We start from the raw sequence: 15,340 nt of genomic DNA, 5'->3' as shown, positions 1-15,340 counted from the left end.
AAATGGTCTTGCGTGTTTAATCTCCAAGCTTCTGGAGGTCTTTCATTGAACATTGGCTGCTTCTTCACTTTTCAGTCCAGTCCTTGTAACAAGGCATTTTAACAGGAATGTTGTTCTTGTTTTTTAAGGCATTTAACATAATCATTCATGCAGAAGAATAGCACCACACTCAAGGAATTAACTTGTTTAGTCTTTAAACACAACAGATAACTCAGCAAAGAGCCAGTTTAACTTGTCTCTTTAAGCAATTTCAAACTTTGAGCCTATCCATCCATCCATCCATCCATCCATTCACTTCCGCTTATCCTTTTCAGGGTCGCGGGGGGCGCTGGAGCCTATCCCAGCTGTCATAGGGCGAAAGGCAGGGTACACCCTGGACAGGTCGCCAGTCTGTTGCAGGGCCAACACACAGGGACAGACAACCATTCACACTCACATTCACTCGCACATTCACACCTAGTGGCAATTTGGATTATCCAATTAACCTATCCCCACAAGCTGCATGTCTTTGGACGGTGGGAGGAAGCCGGAGTACCCGGAGAGAACCCACGCAAACACGGGGAGAACATGCAAACTCCACACAGAAAGACCCCGGCCTGATGGTGGAATTGAACTCAGGACCTTCTTGCTGTGAGGCAACAGTGCTAACCACCGTGCCACCGTGCTGCACTTTGAGCCTAAAATAACAAAAACACATTTTTTCTAGCGCTGTCAGCGCTAATCTTGTTAAAATGACATTAACGCCATAACCGCATTAAATCTCCGTTAGCGAGTTATCGCGGATCGCCCCGTGCGTGGGACTGCACAGTGTCAGCGCGGTTAGCTCGTTAAAGCGTTAGGGCCGTGCATCCCCACACACGGGGCGATCTGCGCTAACTCGCTAACAAAATTTGCTGCCTTAATGCGGTTAACGTCATTTTAGCAAGATTAACGCTGACAGCATTAATTTGTTTGCATTCTTTTGTAGAATCTATGCAAAAGGCCAAAGACAACAGAGTTTGGCAGGCATAAATCAGCACCAACAAGTTGATTCCCAAATAAATATTAGCTGAAATATTGTCATAATCCCAGCATGGCGTGCAGTGTGTTGTTAAACAAAATCTGAGGAAACTTGGCAAGCTATCTACTGCAGACAAACAGCATCTGAAAGTTATTCCCGTTAAAAATAGGGAATACATCAAAGAAAGACCTGACACAGGATGTAAGAGATGCATCTGGCTCTTCAGCTGATCCATCTCCGTTTCACTGAAGCCATCAGAAAATGTCTCAGTGGAAGGGAGCCTGTCAAGAAGCCATTCTTAGGAAAAAAAAAAACAGGCAGAAAAGGCTGAGGGATGCCAGTTTACAGAAGACATGGAGTGAAAATCAGTGGCATTGGAGTGATGAACCCAAATTGGAAATTTCTGGTTCAAACTGTGGCTGTGAGTGCCTACAGCCATCTGGGAAACACGCTGGAGGCTCTGTCATAGTCTGGTGGAGGAGATCTTGTCAAAACGGATGGAATTGTGAATGCATAAAAGTACCGTCAGATTTTGATACACTGTGCAACACCATCTGGAAAGTGTCTCAGCGGGAGCCACGTCTTTTTTCTGCCGGACAATGATCCCAAACAAAGAAGACTGGAAAACTATTCCTGGTGGTCATACCAAATATTGACTTTCATGCTTGTGTAAAGAAATAAGCAGTGAGTCAAGACTTTTGCACAGTACTGTATGTGTTTCATACAAATATGCTGTTGAAAACAGAAAAGAAATGTTGGTTTGACAACATTTTAACAGCTGTTTGTCTTATTGACTCATTTTCAGTTTGACTGAAACCATCATAAAATTATTCAACAAAATTAATTACCATAAACAGGTCAGCAGAGGCCTGCTGCTCTTTTTTTTGTTCTTCAGCCCTCTAAGATGGTCATTAGAAGTCTGTGAAGTGCGATTCAAATTTCTGCAAAACGAACACATGCTTAACAGAAAGCTCGTGATAACGCCTTCATGAATTTGGTCCCACAAATTATGAAACTGGAGGCACGAAATTATGAAAAAAGGCTGCAAATTAGGTGAAATTGGAAAATGATGTGTATCATCTTCATTCAAGTAAATGAAAACAACTAAATTAGGTCTATTTTTGCCCCAACACACAGCATCATCTAATGTTGCAGATTTAATCATCCCTGGCCTCAGTGTGGGTGATATTCCTCTGTGGCACCTTCAGGGAAACACTGTAATTGGTTAGTTGGTGAAACCATTTTGCAAGTGCAGCTGAAGTAAGAAGAATTAGAAGGGTTTTTATATATATTTGACAGCATAACTGCAATTAAAGTAAAATGCAGCCTGACTGGTACCTGCTTCAGTATGGCCAACATAAACCTGACACACAGCACAAAGCTGACATTTCCAGGCTGGGCAGCCTGGCACAATAATGTCTGTTGTGTAACAGTAAAAGCAGGCATGCTGCAAAGACAAATATACAAGTTAAAAAAAAAAGAGAGAGCAAGAGAGACATAAGGAGGAAAGTAGAGATACCAACCATGAGCTGCAGGTTCAGTGCTGGGCGCAGTGTCTGAGCACACAAGGAGAGGACATGGCAGTTGTGGAGGGAGGTGTGGAACAGGAGGAACAGCATGCAAATAAAGAAGAATTGGGGTGGGGGAGGCAGGGAGGGAGCAGGGCAGGGGGAGAAAACAAATAACACCCATAAGCAAGCATTCAGAAGACCAGAACATGACAAAAGACATAAGACTTAAGGGAAATCAAAGGGAACCAAAGGCAGTGCAGAGATAAACACGGGCTTGCATTCACACACAAAAATACACTTTGCACTGCACACACTGGACGTTCGACTCAGAGGGGAGTGTGGCTACTGCTCGAGGAGATATGGAAGAGACTATTATCGTGTGCTGTTGGCAGCTTTGGTGTGCAGAAATGAAAGACTATCGAGGGGAAATAATTGTGCAGCCGTCTTGATGTATCAGTTTGTGACTTGGAAAACATTTCACCAGCACTTTATGAAGGCAATGTTTCATATGGCAAATAGTTAAGTAAAGCAGAAACAAAGTAACAGAATTCATTGCTGAAATAACTCTGCATTGAATGAGATACAGCAGCCAAATTATCACCAGCCAACTCTTATCACTTTAGGCTTTTTCAACACCAGGTTTTAAATTTAAATGCACTTTCCTGTAGTTGGTATTCGTGAGAGTGGCGACCTTACATTTTAGCTCCACTACTAGTAAATCCAGCTAAAATGATCTTGACCGGGACTGTGTAAAACTTGGACTGATGAGTGTCAGCTTGCAGTTTTTTTCTTCTTTTTGTGGAAAACGCTATATAAATTATCAGCTGCTGCACATCCTTGAGTCTGCCGTCAGAGGATTTCAGATGCTGTTAGATAAACTGACAAGCGCTGTCTCAATAGATGTTACACCTGCCCTGCTGTGCAGCGTTTGCTATCAAGCATGACTACTTCACCATTTTGTTCAGCAGCACTGTAGCTCGAGAGGAAAAAACGTTATCAAATTTGAACATTATCTGCATTATCCAACTTCGAAAAATGTGGTGGCATCATGGTAACTAATAGAATTTCACAGGAAAATTATATTTACAGTGTATATTATGCGTAGCTCTTGGTTAAGTAAATACAGACATTTCACATGGCTTATTAAGTCTAGTTGATAGCTGGAGATTTATAATATTTCAATGACTTAAGCCATTTGAGATCCATCAACTCAGTGCATTTAGCAACGCTGGCTGCTTTGATTAGGTTGCTTTTACATTAGACCAATGTGTAAAACAGAGACAAATCACAGCCAAAGCTGGTGTAGCTTCAGTGCACACAGCAGACTGCTACACCCCACTGTATAATTGGTGAGACGAAAACAAACAGTTCACTCTCATTTAAACTACCAGTTACATGTCTTTAACTATGTCAACTGCAGTGTGTTTTAAAAGGTTCAGTGTGTTACATTTGAGAAGATTTGTAGTCTTACTCATATATTATTTTTGGGTTTTGATTTCAGAACGTACCCCTAACATCTTCTCTATGTCTAACATACTACATGTGGACCATTTGTAGAGAGCATCCTGAGACACTGGCCGTTTATAATAATCAATGAAATTATGTGCATTCTGTGTCTCACTTCGACTATAGAGGTCCATCGCAGGTGTAGCCAATCAAAAGATAAGTTCTACTCCGTATCCGCTCTGCGAATGATCCGCATATGAAGTGCTCGTGTGGTGGAAGTAACCCTACAATAAAGTTTAGGCCCTCCTTGACTATGAAAAGCCGATTATTCTGAAGCAGGACAGTTTTGTTCCCGTGTGTCACTTCCAATTCTTTGGTCTTTTCTCTCTGCAGGGACATGTGACAGGGCCTGTAAGGCGTTGATACAGATAGATGTTATTGCAAGTTAGAGATTTGTGCTCGGTGCTAATGTGCAGGGAACAATAGACCAATGCCACACCTCACCTCTGCTGCCAGAAGCTATGATACAGGGAGCAATTTCACAAGGTGAGTCCGTCTTAGAGTTACTGAAGTCTCAAAGGATCCGTTCTCCTTGAGTAGTTGAGACATGTCAGTGCTAAATAACGCCCTGGGCCAGGGATTAGACTGACAATGCATATTTGGTGAAGTTACAGCCCTTAGTATGAGCCACAGAAGTGACCAAAATAGTGCTTTTTTGCAATTGGATGCTGTATATAGAGAAATTCTTTGAGCCAGATTAGTAAGGTAGACTGTTAAATGTGGACGTGCATTACCCAGCTATCTCATTTTGTGCCGCAAACAAACAAACGAAAGCGTAAAATCCCCACACAATAAACTTGCTTGATCCTGATTACAGAATCCTGTCATACCAAAAGGATGCTGTATTAGTTCTGAAGTGACAATTAGGTTTACACTGTTATATGTTGACAGAATGACACTGCTTTCCACAGGAATTAGGAGGTATAAAACAATACCCTGGCGTAAATATGACAAGCAGGATCCTATTTCACTAATTGTGAGTGTTTGGGCAGTGGTATTTACAGTTGCACAATAGTTATTTTGATGTTGTCTGAGTTCCAAAAGGATTGTTGACAAGTATTAGCAGACCTTAGAAAAGTCTTTCACGAAGCAAGTCGTGCTACTTGGCAGTTTTTTCAGGCTAACAAGGCCAAGCTCCTATCTGGATAATGGAAAGAGACAAGTACACGATCAGCAGTCACATTTGATCAAATTTGTTTTAAAAGTGGTGGCTGTGCTCAAAAATGAATTTGAAAATCTTTTTTGAATTGCAGTCACCACATTGCGTCTGTATTTACGGCTCAGTCAGGAGTGTCTGCATTATCAGCAACAGCGTCTGTTCGTCTCGCCAGAGCAGTGAACAAATATCATGCTTATCACATTATGTATAGTGTTGTAGGGGCAAAAAACCCTGTAAACTTACACATTACATGCTCTGATATTTATGGTGTTTGAGTCACATTCACATGGAGATAGGTAAAAGTTTAAATAGCTTAGTGTGTGTAAGTATTATTGCAGGGTGTTTTTTGTTTTTTTTTTTATAAAAATGCAGTGCAAATCTCTCTGGAAATGCTGGCATCTAAAAATAGGCATGAAGAAGGTCTGAAAAATGCTCATTTTAGGTAAAATGTCATACAGGTAGACAGCTGCAAAAATCTCTGGTAGTGGAAAATGTTGGCAATCTTAAGACATGGTTATTTTCAGGGACCAGTGAGTTTATTTTATTTAGCAAAAACAGGCGACTGAGAAGCAGAGGACATAAGCTGATTCAAACTTTTTCCAGAATCAGTCTGTTGTTGGTAAAGACTCAGGTTTAAATGCCTGATGCCTCGTACTCTGATCATCTCCGGTGGCTTCTGGAACACCTTTTTAGACTCTGGTAAGTGTCGCAGAAGCATTTTTGCTGACTGTTGGTGAAGAAATTCAAAATCCAAATCCAGGCTCTGACACGGAGAAGAAAGACAGCATAAATGAACCTACATATTTACTATGATAGTGAGTGAAGATGCATGTCTCCTAACAGCTGACTGTTGCATTCTTCCATCCAGCAACACATTTGACTCAAGTGTCTCCTAGTTTGTCTCTTTTAAAGCCAACAGGGAGGACAGATTTGTCCTTAGGATCTTTTAAATGGCATATCTCAGCCTTACAGCGTCTCTCTCACAGCAGTCTATTTGGTAAATGTTCTACATGGCTGCAGCCCCCAGAAGCAGGGAGTAATTTTCTATTTAAGGTTTCTGTATTTATGGTGGTGACTACACCTGTTATGAACAGTTTCTTAACAATAAAACCAAATCAAATGTCACACTACGCTGACTTTTCATTTCTTTAAAAAAATGTTTATGAGGACCAGAAGGTGGAGGCAGGTCTGCTGTACTATTATCTGCCTTATATTTTCCTAAAACAGAAGGAAACAAGGAGTTGTAGAATATGATCCCATTTTTTTAATTGACTGGTGACACTTCATGAGTCTATGAGAGAGCACGGGGGGAAAAGTAATTGTATAGTAGGAGGAAATAGGGAAATGACTGGCTCGACTATTTTGATTTTATACATTCCAGTATAATAGCAACAGCAGCAGATCAGAGCACATCTTATGAAGGGTTAGATCAAAAGATGATAATAGCCTCTTTTCAAAACATCTCTGCCACTGGAGAAGAGATTTATGCACTGGTGTTCACTGGCATCCAAATGTAAAATGAAGCCTGTGTCGCTGCAAGCCTCAGTCAACAGAAAGGCAGCCTGACCTGCTAACCCTCATTACACTGTGGGTGGTAACCATGTGGGACCATTCAGTATGTCTGCTGCAGAGTGATTGCCTGTACATTTTTGAACAGCCTCTCTTTCCAGCAGCCCTCTTTCACCATCTCTAGCTTCAGGTCAACTGAGACATCGGCATTGTCCTCGCTGACATTCAGAGACATGGTGAGGACATGGCTTCATGACTAGTTGTCATGATTCCCACAAGCCCTTTGGTAACTTACTGTGACACGAAATCCAGCTCAACATGCAGAGATAACTGCGTGCCAATCATAATTATATTGGTAGAAATGCATTAGGGGGAACCCTGCAGTACAGAAAAATGCCAACATGCTGCTGGGTGTCCCCGCTGGCTGTTAGATTACTTTTTTGTTGGATCCACTGACCTGGCTTCTCTACTCTGGCTTTAGTTTGTGATTTCCTATATTTCCCAGACTTTTCCGTCCCCCGTGGAGCGCTGCTGATAGAGAAACTTGTATCTCTTTCTTTTCAACAAAAGATTTTGCTCTGTAATAACAGTTGAATGCTGGAGAACAACGGAAAATCCAGGAGGAAATTCTTTTCAAAGTCAGTTTGAGGTGCAATCGTATTATAGTGATCTTTATTATTTATTTTTTTAAGTTTCTGGTCACTTGTTTTTTCTTCTTCTTGGAACAGACACAAATTTAACCCAGTAGTGAAAGTGCATTACAATAAATGTTTTTAGGGATAAACCTTTCTCACTCACTATGTGCTAACAGACCTCTCTGCATTGAATCACACTTGTTATTGATCTCTGTCTCTCTTCCACAGCATGTCTTTATTCTGTCTTCCTTCTCTCACCCCAACCGGTCGCAGCAGATGGCCCCGCCCCTCCCTGAGCCTGGTTCTGCCGGAGGTTTCCTTCCTGTTAAAAGGGAGTTTTTCCTTCCCACTGTCACCAAAGTGCTTGCTCATAGGGGGTCATATGATTGTTAGTTTTTTTTCTCTCTATGTATTATTGTAGTATTATTGAATTCTAGCATGATATGGGCTACGCAGACAGTAAGTAGTTTGCAGGTCTGAAAAGTGAGGCTAATGTTCGAATGCCTTAAACCTGCTTTTTGTTTGAAATGGCAACTGGGGGCTTTGTTTGTAATTTGAACCACAACTTCCTGTCCTTTAGTCTCTGGTAAATGCCAGTCTGATCTGTCCTCAGTAAAGGCTTCTCATGAGTTTATGGGATCAATATTTAGGTAAAAACCAGTTCATTTACCATTTAAGTTTAGTCTCGCTGCAGTGGCTTATCCTCCATTCTCCATTACCCTCTTCCGTCACACTAACCCTCCTTCACTTCATCCATGAATCTTCTCTAAGTAAGTTTAACAAAAAAAAAAAAAAAAAAAAAGGATAGGTTTTAAACATCTCTTCAGTCTTTATTGGTTTTATAATGGTTAATGAAGGTTTTTTTTATGGCGAGGTAATTCGGAGACATGATGCAACAAAAATGCAACCAGACAGAAAAATCCCTGGGAGATATTAAAGTCTGCCTTGTGCTCCCAATGGCTAATTCACACCAGCTGCGGCAGCTTATTGAGCTTCAGGCACATAGACAGACATGACCATTTGTTTTGGCATTGTTAACAGTTAATTGGTTCATACATTCACAATAAAGTATTGGTTGTAATGAAAAAAAAAAAAAAAAAAAAGTAAGTTTACTTTGTAAATTATGGTCATTCCAAGTTTTACAAAGCATGATGATTCAGGATACACTCTATGGCTAAAAACGAGTGATTGACAGGCCATTCAGTTAGATCTGCCCCTCTCTTGACATCTCGTTTCACATACCTATGTCCATGTACTGTACGTTATAGCACGGCTATAGATTCTGGATTAAAAAACCCAGGTGCTTCGGTCCAATACTGTTAGACAAAAACCACTAATTCAGTAATAGAAATACAGGATTTATTGACATAATTCGTGCATTTATTTTAGGAGCTGCAATATGAAAGGTTGCAAAACTGTGTTTGCTGGTGATACTTTTCAGATATTGTGGCAACCTGATTACCTCCTGGCCCTGCTTTACAACCTTCATCTCCTTGTGGTCACTATAAAATGCAGTAATACCTCTAAAAGACAATATACTCTCGCATTAAGAAGCCATGTTGGGCTCCTGACTGCTGTTTTCAATGATACTGAGCACTATAATTCCACTGAGGCGCTCTAATATCACATGACGTCAATTATTGTGTTGCTATTGACCTTAATCAAATTAGTTATAGCTGGCTGGCTCCAATTTGAAAATGGATAGGAACTCAAACTGAACAAAGTGGTAACAATACCACACATTAGTATGTGACAGTGCATTACTATGTAAGGATGTGTTAGTGGTTAGGATAGATGGTGGCACATCTAAATTCATAAAATTTCTAAGTCACTTCACCAGATGGTGTTTATGTATTTTAAGGCCCTGACAAATGTAATGAATGTTTGTTTCCTTTCCCTCCCCGTGCCGGTGTTGTTGTATGTTCTGTTTATAGTGTGGGTTAAATGAATTGGTTGTCAGCGCCGTTTACGGTCTTTCATCAATTAAAAATAATGCTACCCTGCCGCCTGATTGTTTTATTTGCAGTAGGTACACATCTATTATGCATATTTCTCATTCCTGGCTTAGGAACAATTATTCATTTGTCGCTGTATCGAATTAGGCAAAGATTAGCTGTAGTTTGTTGATGGGAGACATCATAATGTTGAATAAAGCAGCGCATTTGTGGTTTTAAGGTCAGTTTTCATCTCTCTTGGCCGTGACTATTATTATGAACCTAATGCACCCGAGGAAAGTGTGAAAGTTACTTTTCAAGTAAAAACTTTCTTCTGCCCTGACACTGACAATAAGAATACAACTAGCTAAGCATTAGAGAAAATAAGTTAGGTTACTGAAAAAGAAGAAGCAGTTCTTGAAAAGGGTTTAATAAGTATAAAAAATGACATGTGACTACTATATCCTAATTGCAGGAGTTGGTCAGCAAGATATCTCCATTTAGAAATTTATTTAGTGGTGAAAACAGTAATTTAGTCATTTTCCCATGTCACTTTCTAAACCCTGCCAAGCACTTAAAAGCCATGTGGTGGGACTCTAACAGATTTTTTAAAGTTCTCTTTTCTGTCCTTCTAATGGGAAATTGCTAAAAAAAAAAAATCCAATCCCACTCTGATAGATTCATTTGGCAGTGGGTCTCTGATCTGTGCGGCACACTGTGGGTAAATGAAATCAACTGGCAGAGCGTATTATGGCCATATGAGTCTGCTGCCTTCAATCTATATACACAGTAATAATGGAATGCCCCTGATAGTTGAAAGCAAAGAGAGGACATCTGGCAGAAACTATAAGTGGGTTGTTTCAACCTGAAAATATTGGCCCTGCCGACGTGAGGTTGGCTTTATCAGGTGAAGCCCACGCATCTCAACGTAAGTTCTGCTCACCGGGGACTGAAATAACTTGCCAATATACTGTACAGAGATTTTTTTGTTGTTGTTTTTTTACTGCAGAGACAGTCAATGATCATAATTCTTTTTCAGTGAGAGTCTGTTTAGGGTGTGATTTTCTCCAGACATTCTTTCTTCTTATTAAGAGGTGGCATTAAAGTGGAAGGCAAAATGAGAACTAGAATCATGTACACACCCATAAATACCCAACATGATGCGATCACAGCTGAGCCTGCTTTTGTTAAGAGTCTAAGGTAACAGTGAAAGCTCCCTTTATTCTCTCTCGTAGATGCACCTGCACCATAAATGTTATATTTATTTATAAATTGTATAAAAACTGTATATAGTTTTCATAATAAGCATGCATAACCTTTCTTAATTTTATAGTTCAATACATTCACTTTCTCTTAGGCTGCCTTCCATGATCCACTGAGTGTTTCTTCTTCACTCACCTCTTTTCACTCTGTATTAGCCCTTTTCCAGCCTGTTCCTACTCCCCTCAGCTCGACTCAGTTTTAGAGTTTTCAGAAGGTGGTTGTAACCTGTCCCGTGTACTTTTTTACTACCTACTCGGCCAGGGTCCCAAGCCATCTGAGTCAGTCTGAAAGTGTAACATCACCAGACTGTATGCCACCAATTGGCCAGCCAGTGGCATCACTTGATGGCTCATGAGAGTGACTCCTTGAAAATCAAAATCTCAATTTATGAAGCCCAACATTGTGGTCCATGGACTGAGCAGCGGGTATACAATCGCCTCGACATCCTCCCTTGTTGTGATGCACTTGTGTTGCATACAAATGACGTCACGAGACTTTCTGTTGCGTTGCTGTAATGACTCCAAACCGCGTATGTGATACTCAGTTGTAATGGAAAATGACCGAAACTGAAACAACCGAAAGTAGACTTGAGTTTAGCCGAGCAGGTATTTTGTGTTTATACATCACTTTGCATTTAATCATTGGTTATTACTCATCTTTGGCTCTCTTCCACAGTGTGCCTTTTCTCCCCCCAATCATCCCCGACTGATTAAGATGACTTCCCCTCCCTGAACCTGGTTCTGCTGAATGTTGCTACCTGTCAAAGGCAGTCGCCAAAGTGCCTGCTCACATCGGGGGTCATCTGACTAGTGAAAATAAATTGGAATTGAATTATAAAAATCTTACCCAGCATATTGACTATTTTGAAAATTGCTGTATTTTCTCCAAGATGAAAAATGAAATGCATTTTGCTGTTTAATAAATTTATAGTTTTCAAAGAGTTATACATTAGTTTAATACAACTTTGATCTTGACTGTGTAGTTTTGCCAATCAATATCATATCTCTCAATAATTTCTTATTCAAGAGGATAAGACACAAAAAAAATCAGGCAATCAAACTGGTTGTCAACATGCAAACAGTCAACCAAAAAAAACAAACCCAAACCCTTAAATGATCCCAGTGCAACAAAAGCAGATATTTGATGTTTCCTTATTACCCTTCCTTGTATCAAGTAAGTTCACCTGGAGATCAATAAGTGACCTGATTTAAAGCAAAACGATTGCGATAAGCATTATGTAGTCCATGCAATCACCACACAGGTTGCTGTCAGACGAATCACCAAAATGTCCCCACTGTGACGTTTGTATGTTCTTCCCATTTCTGCCAGGCTTCTCCGATTTCTTCCCGCACATGCACCCAATGTCAGTGATGGGAATAACGGTGTTACAAGAAACGGCGTTACTAATGGCGTTACTTTTTTCAGTAATGAGTAATCTAACTAATTACTATTCCTATCGTTACAACGCCGTTACTGTTACTAACAAGAAAATGCCGTGCGGTCACGTTACTATTTTTCAACAAACAGACGGTTGAAGCTGTCTTCAGCTTACCGCATCAGTTGCACGGAAGTAGCTGTAAGTAATCTGGGTGCTACAGCTTTAAGCAGCTGCGTGAGCTCCCGCGGACGGCAATCACTTTCTGGTAGATGATCACTTTTTGGCACAACACCTGGGGCAAAACAATCGCATGAGTGCTGCTGTTTGACTGAGGAAGAATAAAGTAGTCGTGGTAAGCCAATCACATGACCACTTTAAGATGACAAAGCAACAAGTTGATATATACCAGTTTTTAATTGTGTTGATAGGCCACGTAAAACCAGAGTCATGATAAACAATATATACGCCTGTTTTTCCTCAATAGTTTCGTCATGTTTACTGTCTAAGGACAGCGCTAGCAAGCACTCTCTGCTTATGAGCAAAAAAAACCAAAAAACAAAACAAAACAAAACCCCGCCCTTTCGTGTTGGTGGAAAAATGCACCATGTCAACCAATCAAAAAATGATATGGCAACATGACATTTGGTTGTTTAGGAAGAGGGGGAAGTTTTAGGACTGACAGCGAGAGACAGAGAGAGAGACAGCAGAAAAAGAGAGAGAGTGAGTTTTGAGATGTGAGAGATTTGTGATGTTTAGTGTGTTTGGAGTGTGTAGTTAATGTGTTGTGTTGTGTAGTTAGTGTTGTGGATAGTTTTGTGTTGTGTGTCCGAACAATGAGGCGACTGCTGTCTCCAGGTAGAAACAGGAGTGATACACCTGCTGCTGTCAGACCTGCAGGTATCAGACTGTGATGTTCTCCTTTATAGTGGACAGAAATATTTGGAGTGGCACAAATAATTTGTGTGACATCTTATTGAATGCAGAACAGCTGATTGTTCTGTAAATAGTTTGAAATGGTTATTTAAAAAAGGGGTAAAAGGTAAATGGCTGCAAATAACTTTATTGTTTGCAAAACTTGTGCATATAATTTTAAAATTGTCAATTAATATTTGCATTTAAAGTTATGAAATGTGATTCATTGAACATATTTGTGGTTGTTACAGTAAAAAATAACTTTTTTCTAATTGGATTTTATGTTTTTTGTCTGATTTTAGATCAATTGTGTTAATACAGTATGTCAAAATAAAAACATAACTGTAAATTCAGACACGTGAGGTTGTGCTGAAAACAATGATACCAAATAAGGCAAAGTAAATAGTTTTTAAAGGTGAAATGTAGAGGAAACATCAAAAGTGGTTAAAATGGCCAATTATACCCTGGACCCCAGAGGGTTAAACGTTTTTTTTTAAAGTAACGCAATAGTTACTTTTCAAGTAATTAATTACTTTTAGAATCTTGTAACTCAGTTACTAACTCAGTTACTTTTTTGAAGAAGTACTTTATTACTTTTTCAAAGTAACTTGACCAACACTGCCCAAGGTTAACTGGTGACTTTAAATAGGCCATAGGTGTGAATCTGAGGGTGAATGGTCTGGTTTACCCCTGCAAAAGCACAGAAACCTATCCAGAGTGTACCGTGACTCTTGCCCACAGCTGGGAGACAGCTGGGACTGGCTTCAGCCCTACTGTGATTCCTCCTTGCCATTGGGAGACTTCTAATCAGTCACAAATTCGCGAGATGTCCCTTAACATACAGCCACAGTCTTTACAAATTACCGTCAGTGGCATGAGCTCTAAAGTCAGCATCACAGAGTTAATGATGTTCTTCAAGATGCTCGTTTTGAAGAAACAAGAAAGCATGGCTACATCCAGCTGTCGTTTTAGCATGACTGATCCGAACTGAGCAAAGATGCAATTAAGGGCCTGGGTTACTACTTTTTTTTAATTCACTGACTAATTTGCTCATTTTGTGCAAGCAGAGGTTGCAAAATATTTTTTTACGGTTCTTATTATTTACCTTTAAAGTAAATCTATTATTCACAGCAGGGGCATAATTATTTTGCAAAGCAGCACAGATCTCACTTTGAATCAGTCAGGACTGCTATAATCAGAACAGGCCAGAGCAGACTCCATACTCCTTGATCTGAGGCAAAGGAGCTATCAATCAGCCTGCATAGATAGGTATTCTCTTTAATCCAATCAGATGGCATAATCAAGCACAATGCCTGTGATTTCTGCCAGCCTTGTGAGATTTGATCCAATTGAGCGGTCTGTCAGAGAGGCTTTGATTGCATTTGGAGCTCAGGCTGATTTCTGAGACGAGGCATAAAGTGATGTTTTCTATCTGCACCCTTTGGAGATTTATAGTCACAATAGCCTCGAGTTCTGCTGTTGAAAGAGTAAGATAAAATTTGCTTATTTCAAAAGGGTCTAATTTTCAACTGCTCATGTTCAAGTTATTGTTCACCTCTAGTGTTCGCCTTTTTCCACAACCCACCTAGAGTATGATCTATAATTGACTTCCTGAATGAGAGATGAGTTTCAAATAAAAGGCGACTCGTGTGTCTGTAGTGAGTAAATGCTACAGAACCATCAAATTCACAGAATTGTCATAGTAATCCCACTATTTATGTACCATTATTCACAGCTTCATATAGATGTTTGCTTGCACCAACTCTTGACATCTTACCAATTAAGCTGATGCCATAGTGAAGTGTCACGTTACTGTGATGGTGCAAAGTACAGTGGTGCAGCAGTCTAATTTGAAAAATTAACTCTTTTCCAACATGTTTTTGCGCACCTGGCTTTTCTTTTGAATCCCTGCTGAGAACGATTTGGGAACAACAAGCAGTGACGACCACCTGGTTACTTCCACTGACAACAAAACAACATGAGGTACTAAACCTTGGCCTACTATTTGTCCTTTGAACATCAAAACTCATCTTCACCCACTCACTTGCACACATACTTACAAAGTAAAAATATAGCTGAAGTTGTCTATATTCTGTTACTTTTTTATTTAATGTTTCTATGTTAATCAGCCCTTCAAAGAGCTTTTGTGCATTTATTTGTGTATATGAGTTGTAATTTGCCATGTTAATGCCTCAGATTGCAACCCTACCATTTCTAGGCTGCAATTGCTAAGAATAAATTATTTAATGCCAGAGAAAGATTTAAAATGGCACAATCAGATGCACTTTTTTTAAATGGCACCAGAAAATTACAAGGCAACAGAAGCCACATTGTGATGTTCTATTTTTTTTAAGTATTTGCTTTTTTGCAGATGGGAATAAAATTGTGGGAAATATTCTTTCTTTTGTATAAATCGGATTGCAACATATCAACTTGATGCTTTTGTATTACAACGAAGTGTAGTCTGCCGTGGTCTCATCCTGACTAAAGCTCTCAGAAAGACAGCATATTAATACTGTATTTTCAAAATGTG

The 15,340-nt window shown here is 39.8% G+C and overlaps 1 protein-coding gene across 1 annotated transcript in view; it reads right to left on the bottom strand.

Moving 5' to 3' along the window:
* cadm1a (cell adhesion molecule 1a) overlaps positions 1-15,340 on the bottom strand; it is a 485,577-nt gene that overhangs the window by 36,858 nt on the left and 433,379 nt on the right. Inside the window, exon 10 of the mRNA XM_085364061.1 lies at positions 2,524-2,556. Coding sequence (XP_085220187.1) covers positions 2,524-2,556 — 33 coding nt within the window. The remainder of the gene's footprint in view (positions 1-2,523; positions 2,557-15,340) is intronic.

This window comes from Diplotaxodon limnothrissa, linkage group LG10 (assembly GCF_057381915.1).
Source record: "Diplotaxodon limnothrissa isolate DT_005_m linkage group LG10, D_limnothrissa_male_GT1.1, whole genome shotgun sequence".
NCBI classification, from domain to species: domain Eukaryota; kingdom Metazoa; phylum Chordata; class Actinopteri; order Cichliformes; family Cichlidae; genus Diplotaxodon; species Diplotaxodon limnothrissa.
Note: the sequence above shows the minus strand (reverse complement) of the source record. Positions and strands in the feature narration are given on the sequence as shown.